At 43.9% G+C, this 14,820-nt stretch overlaps 1 protein-coding gene across 2 annotated transcripts in view; it reads right to left on the reverse strand.

Moving 5' to 3' along the window:
* The window catches only part of IMPG1 (interphotoreceptor matrix proteoglycan 1), a 489,363-nt gene that overhangs the window by 214,134 nt on the left and 260,409 nt on the right, over positions 1-14,820 (reverse strand). For both annotated transcript variants that reach the window (XM_056565914.1, XM_056565915.1), the window contains one exon: positions 9,387-9,469. In XM_056565914.1, coding sequence (XP_056421889.1) covers positions 9,387-9,469 — 83 coding nt within the window. The remainder of the gene's footprint in view (positions 1-9,386; positions 9,470-14,820) is intronic.

The following is a 14,820-nucleotide window of genomic DNA, read 5'->3' on the forward strand; positions in this document are numbered from 1 at the left end:
CCAAAGAGCAAGGAGGCGGAAGCGGCGTGACCTGCCCAAGTTGCTGGTGTGGCTGTGTAGGAACCACGTTCACCCAGTGGGCCATAAACGGCATGTATTGTCCCTGACCATAGTTAGAGCTCCACACGTTGGCACTGCCACGCACTTTGGTACACACCGACAGGCTCAAGGACTGGCCCACCTTCTGTTCAACATATTTGTGCAGGGCTGGTATTGCCTTTTTCGCAAAGAAATGACAGCTTGGGACACCTTGGCTAGGCACAAGCCATCAGTTCTCTGAAAGGTGCAGAGTCCAACACTTGAAAAGGGAGGGACTGCAGCACCAGCAACTTGGACAGGAGCACATTCAGCTTCTGCGCCGTTGGATGAGTGGGCGCATACTGCTGTCTCTTGGACATCGCTTTGCTGATTGCTGCCAGAATGACTGACGAGAAGTAGGAGGAGCAGGAGCATCTGGACCGACAGAAGATGTGTATGACAGACAGCTCCCTTCGGCTGAAGTGGTGGAGCCTTGGCTGGCAGAAACAGGAACCAGCATGCCCACCGGCAGGACCACCGCATCGGAGCCAGGGTTATCCCAGGCCACTTTATAGTAACACTGCATATGTTGATGCAGGGCCGTGGTGCCAACATTGGGATCCTACAAAAAAAAACGAGAAGAGGGGTCTCAACCCATTGACCCAATTATGATATACGGCTGCTACTCAGTGATAGAAAAGCCAAACTTAAAAAGAACAAAGAAACAATGAAATATGGCAGCACATCAGAATTATGATAGTAAACAATGTTTTATTATTACAAAGCACATTCTGTAAACAATACATTTATTGCACTCATAGAAGGAAAGCATAAAAACTATTAAAATTGGCTCACTGAAAGCCTAAGAACAACCCTAGGGAGGGGCCATGAACCCCCTCTCCTAGATAATGGCTCCCGCCCTCTAAGAATTTATTAAGTAGCCATACTCCATGCAGGAATATACATAATATATCATAAAGGTGGTACACACACTATAGGAGTGAGAAAGTGGGGAACACAATAATGAAATGCAAATAACTATTACAAAAAAGTCAGACAGTATAAATCACAACTCCTTATCCCCACTATACAACCACATTTCTATTAATACTTGCGGTGATGTGAGTGCATTGAGGCAGCAAGTATCCCAGACTGAATGGGGCAATCACATGACAGTGGGAAAGGCAAGGACGGGGCCACAAGGAACCCCACGCGTTCCGTTGCTACCAAGGTTACTTCCTATGGGGTGTATAACATTGGGACCCTAGCCACGCTTCTCCTTCTGCTGACACATCTTACATGTGGCCATGTTAACATCCTCCGGATGCTTGCTAAAAAAAACTGCCACACCGCCGAGTAGCTGATTTTCCCTCAAACAGTCTGTACTGATTGACTGCTACTGCTGCCGACTCCAGGAACCCCTGTTCCACTACCTCCCCAATCATGCTACCACCTTGCTGGCTCAGCTGCTGCCTCACGGGCAACCTGCAACCCTCTTCTTCTAATGATGATGAAGCCCCTTCGGCACCTGGGTCCCAAGTGCGATCGGCTTCATCATCATCGAGTTATGTCTTCACATCACTGATGTCCTCCTCAGGTTCCTCAACAGTGTCTGTTTCTGGAGCTAGAATGCTCGCAACACCACCTCCCATGCCACTCTCCTCATCACTACTTGCTCGCCTAGCGAAGGAAGCAGCGGATGTACTTACAGGTTACATATGAGAGGAGGACAATACGCTCCACTATGCTTACAACCAGTATAAGGCACTAATAGCAAGTGACTATGGCTTTTAGTGCTCACCCTAACTGGCCCCTATTAGCTTTAGAGTTGTAGTACACTGCAGTGCAGCAGTACAGAGTCATTGTGTAGTACACCCAAAAGTGTATTTTCTCTCTCTATTTCTCTCTCTCCCCTGTCACTGCTTGTCTGCAGTGACTTTGGCTTGTGGTGAATCGCTGCTGTAAAGCTTTTCTTTTTATCTGGAACACACATACTGTCTGCTCTCTCTGCAAAAAAAATGCTGAAATGCCTGTCTGCAGCAATGGCTGCCAATAATATAGGGCTGTGACATCACAGGGGCTGGCTGCATGCCACCATGTGATTCAGGGTCATCCCTCCATCACACCTTCCCAGAATTCCTTGCCCCATGTCCTCACATATGGATCCACCATTTTAGCCCCCAAGCCTGCAGAAAATGGAGTCCATGGAGCAATTCTTTAAAACGAATCACGGCAATATTCAAATTCTTTACGGATAGCATTTTTTATTAAATTCGTAATGAATTTGGATTCGTCTTATTTGATTTGCTCATCTCTAGTAGTAAACTAGATTTGAGAAACAAAATGTTAAAGGCACTGCAAGGGTTAATGCATCAAAGTGGAATGCGTGAGGAGCCACTGGAATCAATATCAGTCTATTAGTACAGGTCAAGGAGGGTGCTCAATGTCTATTATAGTCAGGCAATAAATGTCCAGCAAAGACAGGAAAAGAAAGACACGGCAACTCACCCGGTAGACGTCTGTAAATGTATGATGTATTCTGGCATCGGACCAAAATCAAAGCAAATAAGACACGCTACAGCATAGGAAGGGGGAGAGTGGCAACATCCGTTTCACGTCAAATTACGCTTCTTTCGGCCTCTCCTTCTCCTTGATCTACGTGGGTTTATCTACCTTTGTGATGGAGGTGAAAGTGGGAGGGACAACTAACATCGGGACACCAGGTGAGTGGACAATGATCAAACTAACAGCAATGATACATAGATCAAAGGTGCAATTCAAAGAATCATAAGAAGGCACTTAAGTCATTGCGTTCGTCAAGCTCTAATGGACCTAAAGCACAGCATCTACTAATCCAATAATTTTCTTGTAGAAAACGAACTTCGACAGGTGCAGAACTTCTCTTGTTCTCTAGCCTTTCAATGCCTGCAAATTTGAGGCATGAGGGGTCAGAACTATGGACTTCCCTCATATGTGTTATAAAACGATTTACGCCTTTGATGTTTTTGAAAAGATGTCTTTTGGTATTGCCGATGTAAAAAAAAGCCGCAAGGGAAGATGATACAATAAACGACATGTGTGCTACGACATGTAATAAATTGTCTGACAGAGATAGAGAAACCGCCCAGTCTGAATGAGGGTATAGCAATATTCTGTTTGCAGAACAAACAATTCCCACAAGAGAAATTGCCGATAGGTGATACTTTATTATGCCAAGTCGAAATACTTCTATTATGTATTTATTTATTTTTCTTGCGTTTAATAAAATCTCCAATTGTGATGTTTTTTTTATATGTAATAATTGGTTTATTCATGGCTGTCTTGTGGAGGTCTTCATCCTGTTCTAAAATGTACCAATTATTTAAAATGGCATTTTTTATTGCAAAATTCATTGGGGTGTTATCAAATGAGAAAATGAACCATTTGTTCTCTTCATGAGTATGATGTACTTTTTGTTTTAATAATGACGAGCGATCGATGGATTCAGCTTTTTCATATGCCTTCTCAATTACTATATTTGGGTATTTTCTACGGCAAAATCTAGATTTTAATTTAGAAGCTTGTTGAATATAAAGCTGGTGATTGTTATTGACTCTTTTAAGATGTAGGAATTGGCTGCATGGAATACCATCTCGTACATGACGAGGATGAGAACTATAATAATGTCATAAAGAGTTCTTGACAATTTCTTTGTGGTAACAATTCCATTATGTTCTATGCCAATTTGTACGTCTAAAAAGTCCAACTGCTGATCTCCAAAAACAGAAGTAAAAAGCACAGTGAATTTATTGTTATTCAAGTAATCAATGAAGTCATCAAATTAATTTTTTGCACCTTCCCAAACTATAAAAATGTCATCCACGTAACGCAAAAACATTTTAATATTCGCGGAGAATGGGTTAGTGGTGGAAAAAATTAAATGACCTTCAAAAGTGGGCAAAAAAATATTTGCGTAGGTGCAGGAGACGGGCGTACCCATCGCCGTCCTCTGCACCTGTCTGTACCATACTTTGTCATGGCAAAAGGTGTTCTGAGACCGCACGAAATGTAGGGAGTTGGTGACAAAAGTGACAAAATCAAGACTCTTGTCTGTTTTAGACAGGAAAGTGTGCATAGCCTCTACACCTGCATTGTGTGGGATACGGGTGTAGAGACTTTCAACATCAATCAAGGCCAAATGGTAATTTCGGCCCCTGTCCTGCCAGTGGAAGTCATCAAGGGCCGAAATTAGCTCTTCTGTATTTTGAAGGTATGAGGGGATACCAGGAAGTAAGGGGGACACTAGCCATTCTAGGTAACTAGATAAATATTCCGTAATAGACCCGATTCCTGCCACAATGGGGCACCCAGGAGGATTATCGAGGGATTTGTGGACTTTAGGTAGTATGTACCACTTGGCAGGAACTTGGGCCATCGGAATAAGTTTTAAAGCAGTTTTTTCATTTATTAGACCTTTCTCAACCTGTTTGTACAGGAGAGCGCGAAATGAACTTAAGATTTTAGCAGTAGGTTTCTCTTTTAATTTTTCATAGACAGTATTATCAGTAAGATGTTTTTGAACCTCAAGATTGTAAGCTTGTTGGGTCCAAATGGCATTAGCCCCCCCCTTATCAGATTTAAGAACCAACAATTCCTCGTGGGCAGCCAACCAATCTAACGCCTGTCTTTCAGGTAAAGATAAATTAGGATGTACTTTAGGATAAATTAGCAACTTAACATCACGCAATACAGCATGAGAGAATAGATCAATAGAACCTCCTGAAGCTATTGGAGGGTTAGTGAACATTTATATTTCATCAAAACAGGCAAAGTCGTAAATCGTTTTATAACACATATGAGAGAAGTCCATAGTTCTGACCCCTCATGCCTCAAATTTGCAGGCATTGAAAGGCTAGAGAATAATAGAAGTTCTGCACCTGTTGAAGTTCGTTTGCAACAGGTCCATTAATGCTTAACGAATGCAATGACTTAAGTGCCTCTTATGATTCTTTGAATTGCATCTTTGATCTATGTATTATTGCTGTTGGTTTTAATCATTGTCCACTCACCTGGTGTCCCGGTGTTAGTTGTCCCTCCCACTTTCACCTCCGTCACAAAGGTAGATAAATCCACGTAGATTGAGGAGAAGGAGAGGCCGGAAGAAGCGTCATTTGACGTGAAACGGCCGTTGCCTCGTCCCTGCACCTGCTCCACTCTCCCCCCTTCCTTTGCTGTAGCATGTCTTATCTGCTTTGATTTTGCTCTGATGTCGGAATAAATCATACATTTACAGACGTCTACCAGGTGAGTTGCCGTGTCTTTCTTTTCCTGCCTTTGCTGGACATTTATTGCCTTACTATATTAGACACTGAGCACCCCCCCTGACCTGTACTAATAGACTGCTATAGACTCCAGTGGCTCCTCATGCATTCCACTTTGATGCATTAACCTTTGCAGTCCCTGGAACATTTTCTTTCTCAAATCTGGTTATATCTGCTGGTTTTATTGACCATGACCATGCAAGCACAACAAGATCTGCTTAGATCTATGGAATTTGAGCAATCTATAGCCACCATGGACACTGCCATCTCAGCGGGGAGAGTGGATGCAGGGACATTTTTTCTTTCTTGCAATTCAAAAGATGAATTACAACTCTTGAGCCCTAAAGCTCTACAAAATTTCCACCTTAGCCGAGAAAGAAGTCATTTGGACAATTAAATCGCTGACTGCTTACAGTGAATGTAACCGCATTCCTAGGGGATTGAGGTCATACAAACCTCCTTCTCAGTTTGCAGACGATCTGTTTCTGAAAGAATGGCAAGATGCACATCTTGTTCACTCTGCGGTTGCAACAAATAGTTCTTGATAAAAATTGACGAGATTACGAAAGAATCACTACTGAACTCTGTAAAGCCAAGCTGGAATTGCGTACGCGCCTTAATGAAGAAGACTGTAATCATTTTTCTACCCAGATTGCTAAGAACATTTCTAAACTCCAAGCCGAAATCAGAGACTAAAAAAGATAAATTTGTCCGTGACAAAAAGGATTTTGAAAAAAATTTCGTCTTTAATTGGTCCAGGGCAAGCCAGAGGAAGCCAAACTTGTCTAATAGAAGAAAAATTCTACCCAAGAAAAAACGCACTACCGATTTTTTAACAACTGAGCCAGACAGCAGAATGTCGGATGATGCCCCTGAATCTACAGGACTTCCTATTCCCCCACCTACTCCTGTCCCTTTAGGAATTGCATTAGGCGTGGATGGGGCAGGTCCAAGTCACCCAAAACCTTGTTATCCCAAGAAACGAAAAATGTGTCTTGGCAGAACCTTTAGATTTTTCTAATGTGATTAATTTAACTAATATTTCTTTGTCACTAGCCTGCTTATCTGTATTATCTAAGGGTTTAAACTTTGGTATAAAAGAAGAATTTGCATTTGAGAGATTTGAAATTGATTTACACAAAGCTTTACGTAAGATTAACCTCCATAAGATTTTTACACATGTTCACAAAAATAATGAACATAAATCTGAAGGTGAAACCCCATGTGATGTTGCCTCTTTGGGGTTCCATCCAGTTCACCCCACAGGATAATGCCTGTGTCCAAATGTTAGGTGAATTACTTATGGAGAAAGATTTTGTTCCCCCCCACACACATATAGAACAGAAACCGTTCTCTGGTGGGAATCCTTCAAAATGTATCCCTCCAATAGCTTCAGGAGGTTCTATTGATCTATTCTCTCATGCTGTATTGCGTGACGTTAAGTCGCTAATTTATCCTAATGTACATCCTAATTTATCTTTACCTGAAAGACAGGCGTTAGATTGGTTGGCTGCCTACTATGAATAATTGGTTCTTAAATCTGATAAAGGTGGAGCTATTGTCATTTGGACCCAACAAGCTTGCAATCTTGAAGTTCAAAAAACATCTTACTTATCTTTTTTGCCCACTTTTGAAGATCATTTTATTTTTTCCACCACTAACCCATTCTCCACGAATATTAAAATGTTTTTACGTTACGTGGACGACATTTTTATAGTTTGGGAAGGTGCAAAAAATAAATTTGATGACTTCATTGATTATTTGAATAACATAAATTTGATGACTTCATTGATTATTTGAATAACAATAAATTCAATATGCTTTTAACTTCTGCTTTTGGAGATCAGCAGTTGGACTTTTTAGACATACGAATAGGCATAGAAAGTAATGAAATTGTTACTACTGGTTACCGCAAAGAAATTGCTAAGAACTCTTTATTATATTATTATAGTTCTCCTCCTCGTCATGTACGAGATGGTCTTCCGTACAGCCAATTGCTATGTCTTAAAAGAGTCAATAACAATCACCAGCTTTATATTCAACAAGCTTCTGAATTAAAATCTAGATTTTGCAGTAGAAAATACCTGAATACAGTAATCGAGAAGGCATAGGAAAAAGCTGAATCCATCGATCGCTCATCATTATTAAAACAAAAAGTACATCATACTCATGAACAGAACAAACGTTTTTTTTTTCTCGTTTCATAACTCCCCAATGAATTTTGCTATAAAAAAAATGCCATTTTAAATAATTGGTACTTTTTAGAACATGATGAAGACCTCCACAAGACAGCCATCAATAAACCAATTATTACATATAAAAAAAAAAACATCACAATTGGAGATTTTATTAAACGGAAGAAAAATAAATACATACATAATAGAAGTATTTCAACTTGGCTTAATAAAGTATCACCTATCGGCAATTTCTCTTGTGGGAATTGTTTGTTCTGCAAACAGAATATTGCTATGCCCTCATTCAGACTACACGGTTTCACTATCTCTGTCAGACAATTTATTACATGTCGTAGCACACATGTCGTTTATTGTATCATCTGCCCTTGTGGCTTTTTTTTTACATAAGCAAGACCAAAAGACATCTTTTCAAACGTTTTAGGGAACATTGATATTCTATAAAAACAGGCAAAGGCGTAAATCGTTTTATAACACATATGATGGAAGTCCATAGTTCTGACCCCTCATGCCTCATATTTGCAGGCATTGAAAGGCTAGAGAATAATTGAAGTTCCTAACCTGTTGAAGTTCGTTTTCTACAACAAGAATATAAATGGATTAGTAGATGCTGTGCTTTAGGTCCATTTGAGCTTAACGAACGCAATGACTTAAAGAGGTACTGCGGGTAACTAAATCCATAGCCCATTCTTTCCCTCTCACCAACCTATGTATTTGTCTAAATATCATTCATTAGCTATATACAACAGTTTTCCTCTTTCAGCTGTCACTTACATGCAGGAAGTGTGAGAAAAATTCATTTTTTAGATCCACGTTGTCTCCTCAGTGAGAGCAGCCCCTCCCATCAAGACAACACCACCTGATCTATGTCTGATTTCTGATTGGGCTAGAGCTCTGGCTGTACAGCCACCCCTCCCCTCCCTGTGTGAGGAGCTTGTGAGAGGAAAGATTCCTAGTCACAACTGAGCACATAGCTGCTGTTTTTCTTTTGAATATGCTGCCATTCAGAACACAGAAAAACTCATAGCAGGAGGCATTGTTTAAAAGAAAAGACATGTACAGTGGCCCAGATTTATCAGACTGTGTGAGAGAAAAAGTGGAGAGATTTCCCCATATGCAGCCAATCACAGCTCGGCTTTCACTTTACCTCAGCTTGTTAGCTGATTGCTGTGGGAAAATCCCTCCACTTTTCTCTCACACAGTTTGATAAATCTCCCCCAGTGTGTGTGTGTGTGTGTGTGTGATCTGCATTGTAAGCCTGCACACAGATAGTGAAAGCAGTTGGCTGGCAGCCATTACACAGAACTCCACTGAATTCTGGGAGTTGTAGTTTGTGCTGCCGGTAAGGAAAAAAGTATTTAGGAGACAACAATTGCCACAGGAGCTGCCAAAACCACATGAATAACTACAGGGGACAAAGAACAGGTATTGTGGTGGCTTTGGGGCATTTTAATTTTTCTTAACTTCCCTGGAGTAACCCTTTAAGTGCGTTCTTATGATTCTTTGAATTGCACCTTTGATCTATGTATTATTGCTGTTCGTTTTAATCATTGCCCACTCACCTGGTGTCCCGGTATTAGCTGTCCCTCCCACTTTCACCTCTGTCACAAAGGTAGATAAACCCACGTAGATCGAGGAGAAGGAGAAGCCGGAAGAAGCGTCATTTGACGTGAAACGGATGTTGCCTTGTCCCTGCACCTGCTCCACTCTCCCCCTTCCTATGGTGTAGCGTGTCTTATCTGCTTTGATTTTGCTCTGATGCCGAAATAAATCATACATTTACAGATGTCTACCAGGTGAGTTGCAGTGTCTTTCTTTTCCTGTCTTTGCTGGACATCTAGTAGTAAACTATTATGTATTAAAATCATGCACTTACCAATTTAGTCTTAATATTGGATGTTACCACTGTGGTTGGAGGAAGAATGTCACTTTCTGCCGGATCTAATGACAAATCAGGGTCTATTGAAAGAAAACAGATTTATAGTATGCAAAAGATTATTCATTCAGTTTACATATGAATACAACTAAACTTATCACTGGAGGAATTTAAATAATTACAGTATTACAATATATTATTAAAAATGTATAACTGTTGGAAAAGTTGTATCTACTATATATACTCTATGTACACACCAATCAACTATAACATTAAACCAGGTCAAGTGAATAACAGTTCAAGACAATAGCACCTGTCAATGAATGGGGTATATTAGTCAAGAAGTTAATTGTCAATTCTTAAAGTTAATGTGTTAGAGGCATGAAAATAGGTCAGCAAAGAGATTTAAAGGGATACATCGGTGGAAATTTTTTTTTTTCTTAAATCAACTGGATTTGTAAATTACTTCTATTTAACAATCTTAATCCTTCCAGTCCTTCAGCTGCTGTATACTGTCACGATGCCGGCTGGCAGGTAGTGGATCCTCTGTGTCAGAGAGGGATGGCGAGGACCGCGCTAGTGGACCGGTTCTAAGCCACTACTGGTTTTCACCAGAGCCCGCCGCAAAGCGGGATGGTCTTGCTGCGGCGGTAGTGACCAGGTCGTATCCACTAGCAACGGGTCACCTCTCTGACTGCTGAAGATAGGCGAGGTACAAGGGAGTAGGCAGAAGCAAAGTCGGACGTAGCAGAAGGTCGGGGGCAGGCGGCAAGGTTCGTAGTCAGGGGAGATAGCAGAAGTTCTGGTACACAGGCTTTAAACACACAAAACGCTTTCACTAGGCACAAGGGCAACAAGATCCGGCAAGGAAGTGCATGGGAGGAGGTTAGATATAGTCAGGGACCAGGTGGAAGCCAATTAAGCTAATTGGGCCAGGCACCAATCATTGGTGCACTGGCCCTTTAAGTCTCAGGGAGCTGGCGCGCGCGCGCCCTAGAGATCGGAGCCGCGCGCGCCAGCACATGACAGCAGGGGACGGGAACGGGTAAGTGACCTGGGATGCGATTCGCGAGCGGGCGCGTCCCGCTGTGCGAATCGCATCCCCAACGGCCATGACAGAGCAGCGCTCCCGGTCAGCGGGACTGACCGGGGAGCTGCAGGGAGAAAGACGCCGTGAGCGCTCCGGGGAGGAGCGGGGGCCCGGAGCGCTAGGCGTAACAGTACCCCCCCCCTTAGGTCTCCCCTTCTCTTTGTCCGGTAACTGCCTCCCCTGGGATGAGGACACCGGGAAAGGATGGAGGGATTCCTCAACGGCAGGCAGAACAGCAGGAGTAGGAATGGGGAGAGAGGGCAGAGGGCGAGACCTGGCACGGGGCAGTGTGACACCAGGACGAGGGCCATGAGGGGACACAGAGGCTTGCCTGATGGGACTGGGAGGGGGGGAGAGGCATTTCCTGTGGCAGGCAGAGTCCTTAATGACCTTAGGGGGACCGGATACAGGAGGAACCACAGGGTCACGGCAGGGAGTACTGGGAACCGGTTGAAGGCAGTCCTTGGAACAAGAGGGACCCCAACTCTTGATCTCCCCAGTGGACCAATCCAGGGTTGGGGAATGGTGTTGAAGCCAGGGTAGTCCAAGGAGAACTTCAGAAGTGCAATTAGGAAGGACAAAAAATACAATTTCCTCATGATGAGGTCCGATGCACATTAGGAGGGGCTCCGTGCGGTAACGCACGGTGCAGTCCAACCTGGCTCCGTTGACCGCGGAAATGTGGAGTGGCTTGACAAGACGGGTCACCGGAATGCGGAATTTATTCACTAAGGACTCCCGAATAAAATTCCCAGAAGCTCCAGAGTCCAGGCAGGCCACGGCTGAGAGGGGAGAGCTGGCTGAAGTAGAAATCCGAACAGGCACCGTGAGACGTGGAGAAGCCGACTTAGCATCAAGAGACGCCACACCCACGAGAGCTGGGTGCGAGCGTGCGTTTCCCAGACGTGGAGGACGGATTGGGCAATCCACCAAAAAATGTTCAGTACTGGCACAGTACAGACAAAGATTCTCTTCCTTACGGCGATTCCTCTCTTCCAGGGTCAGGCGAGACCGATCCACTTGCATGGCCTCCTCGGCGGGAGGCCTAGGCGCAGATTGCAGTGGAGACTGTGGGAGAGGTGTCCAGAGATCTAAGTCTTTTTCCTGGCGGAGTTCTTGATGCCTCTCAGAAAAACGCATGTCAATGCGAGTGGCTAGATGAATGAGTTCATGCAGGTTAGCATGAGTCTCTCGTGCGGCCAGAACATCTTTAATGTTGCTGGATAGGCCTTTTTTAAAGGTCGCGCAGAGAGCCTCATTATTCCAGGATAGTTCAGAAGCAAGAGTACGGAATTGTATGGCGTACTCGCCAACGGAAGAATTACCCTGGACCAGGTTCAGCAGGGCAGTCTCAGCAGAAGAGGCTCGGGCAGGTTCCTCAAAGACACTTCGAATTTCCGAGAAGAAGGAGTGTACAGAGGCAGTGACGGGGTCATTGCGGTCCCAGAGCGGTGTGGCCCATGACAGAGCTTTTCCAGACAGAAGGCTGACTACGAAAGCCACCTTAGACCTTTCAGTAGGAAACTGGTCCGACATCATCTCCAAGTGCAGAGAACATTGCGAAAGGAAGCCACGGCAAAACTTAGAGTCCCCATTAAATTTGTCCGGCAAGGACAGGCGGAGGCTAGGAGTGGCCACTCGCTGCGGAAGGGGTGCAGGAGCTGGCGGAGGAGATGATTGCTGCTGAAGTTGCGACACAATGGTGAATACTTCCGACAGCTGGTGGGTTAGATGGGCGATCTGTCGGGATTGCTGGGCGACCACCGTGGTGATATCAGAGATGTAAGGCAGAGGGACGTCAGCGGGATCCATGGCCGGATCTACTGTCACGATGCCGGCTGGCAGGTAGTGGATCCTCTGTGTCAGAGAGGGATGGCGAGGACCGCGCTAGTGGACCGGTTCTAAGCCACTACTGGTTTTCACCAGAGCCCGCCGCAAAGCGGGATGGTCTTGCTGCGGCGGTAGTGACCAGGTCGTATCCACTAGCAACGGGTCACCTCTCTGACTGCTGAAGATAGGCGAGGTACAAGGGAGTAGGCAGAAGCAAAGTCGGACGTAGCAGAAGGTCGGGGGCAGGCGGCAAGGTTCGTAGTCAGGGGAGATAGCAGAAGTTCTGGTACACAGGCTTTAAACACACAAAACGCTTTCACTAGGCACAAGGGCAACAAGATCCGGCAAGGAAGTGCATGGGAGGAGGTTAGATATAGTCAGGGACCAGGTGGAAGCCAATTAAGCTAATTGGGCCAGGCACCAATCATTGGTGCACTGGCCCTTTAAGTCTCAGGGAGCTGGCGCGCGCGCGCCCTAGAGAGCGGAGCCGCGCGCGCCAGCACATGACAGCAGGGGACGGGAACGGGTAAGTGACCTGGGATGCGATTCGCGAGCGGGCGCGTCCCGCTGTGCGAATCGCATCCCCAACGGCCATGACAGAGCAGCGCTCCCGGTCAGCGGGACTGACCGGGGAGCTGCAGGGAGAAAGACGCCGTGAGCGCTCCGGGGAGGAGCGGGGGCCCGGAGCGCTAGGCGTAACATATACTACAGGGAAAGTTATTTTCTTTTTTAATTTCTTTTCTGTCTTTCCACCATGCTTTCTGTTGACACATCTGTCCATTTCAGAGACAGAGACTGTCCAAAGCAAGATAGGTTTGCTATAGGGTTTGCTCCTGCTCTGGACAGTTCCTGACATGGACAGAGGTGTCAGCAGAGAGCACTGCGGTCAGACAGAAAATAACTACTCAACTTCCTCTCTAATATACAGCAGCTGATAATTACTGGACGATTAAGATTTTTAAGTAGAAGTAATTTACAAATCTGTTTATCTTTCTGGCACCAGATGATTTAAAAAGCAAATGTTTTCCACCATTTAAGTGACCCCTTTAAGTGACTTTACCAAGAGCCAAATAGTAATTGCTTGTTTAATGGGACAGAGAATCTCCAAATACCTGTGGAAAAAATTGTTAAATAATGCTCTATGGGTGGAAGGGAAGTCAGAATCAGGAACTGGGCAATGTTCTGCTGGGAAACCATAGGTCCTGGTATTTATGTGAATGTTACTTTAGCATGTACCCCCTACCTAACATTAGCCAGATATGCCCCTTAATGGCAACATTATTCTCTGATGTCAATGGCCTCTTTGATCAGTATAACGCGCCCTATGCGCATAAACTTTACAGGAATGGTTTGAGGACCCTGACATATAGTTCAATGTGTCGACTTGACGTCTTAATATATGGCTTAAATACCTAAACTGAGTGTATTTTGTAGGTCCAAGGGTGAGAAAGAAGTCCCCTGTTGAAGGAGGTTGCATTGTTGTGGCAGGATGGGGTATCAAACAATTGTAATAATATTAGTACTGGGGACCTTGTGATTAAATATAGGAGTAATAATGTCGAAAATTATGAAAAATGTCTTTATGTGTATATAACTATGGTATATATGTTTCTTTGCCTATGCATTGCAGATAGATAGATAGATAGATAGAAAGAGATAGATAGATAGATAGGTTTCTACTTCATATGTATTGAGTTTCCTGATTTTATTTCTTTATTTATTTTTATTGAAATCATTGAAAGTACATAGAAACTAACACAATCTGTGCAATCTGAATGGGTATGGTCATCAGGGATCGCTATATTTCCTCAAGGTACCTGTAATAACTGTTCACCAGGTTTCAGGAAGTGCATATGCTATTTAGAAAAAGTTGGGTGAGATTTTAGGAATCAAGGAAATTGTTAAAATCCCTGTTGAGATTTAGCTTGCTAGGGAATTTAGTAAATCCTGTTAGAGGGCCAGGATTTTTATGGAATGAAAGGCAGGTTTCCTGGGCCAGTCCAGATTTTCAGGTTGGCCTTAAATTAACACAATGTCTAGGCCGATTAATACAAGGCTAACAAAAGATGTAACCAGGTCTGCACTGAAGGGCTGTCTGATGAGAGTTTTTTCCTGAGAAGAGAAGACTCAATATGGAAGATTTATTTTGTGTGAGTAGCACAATTTTAATGACCATTTTGTTGGGTGGCTCGTAGTAAGCCACCTGTACAGAGAGGAAACATTTTGTGTAGTTAGCGTTGTACAGGCAGGATTAGTTTCATATTCAGCTGGCAGAATTCCCATTGTTTTCACTATGATTCTTCTTCTCTGTGCACACTGTGGAATTTCCACAGTAGACTTCTGATTGCGGAACAGTTGTCACCAAAAGAATTAACATGTTTATTCTTTTGCCAGAATTCCATTTAACTGCATTGCCGTCTAGGGAAACAGCGCACATCCACACAGTGCTATCATCGATGATTTCGGCAGAGCCAGCTCCAGACAGAATCTCTGCCCGGAATATATCCCGCTCTC

The sequence above is a fragment of the Hyla sarda genome, chromosome 3 (genome assembly GCF_029499605.1).
Source record: "Hyla sarda isolate aHylSar1 chromosome 3, aHylSar1.hap1, whole genome shotgun sequence".
Taxonomy (NCBI): Eukaryota; Metazoa; Chordata; class Amphibia; order Anura; family Hylidae; genus Hyla; species Hyla sarda.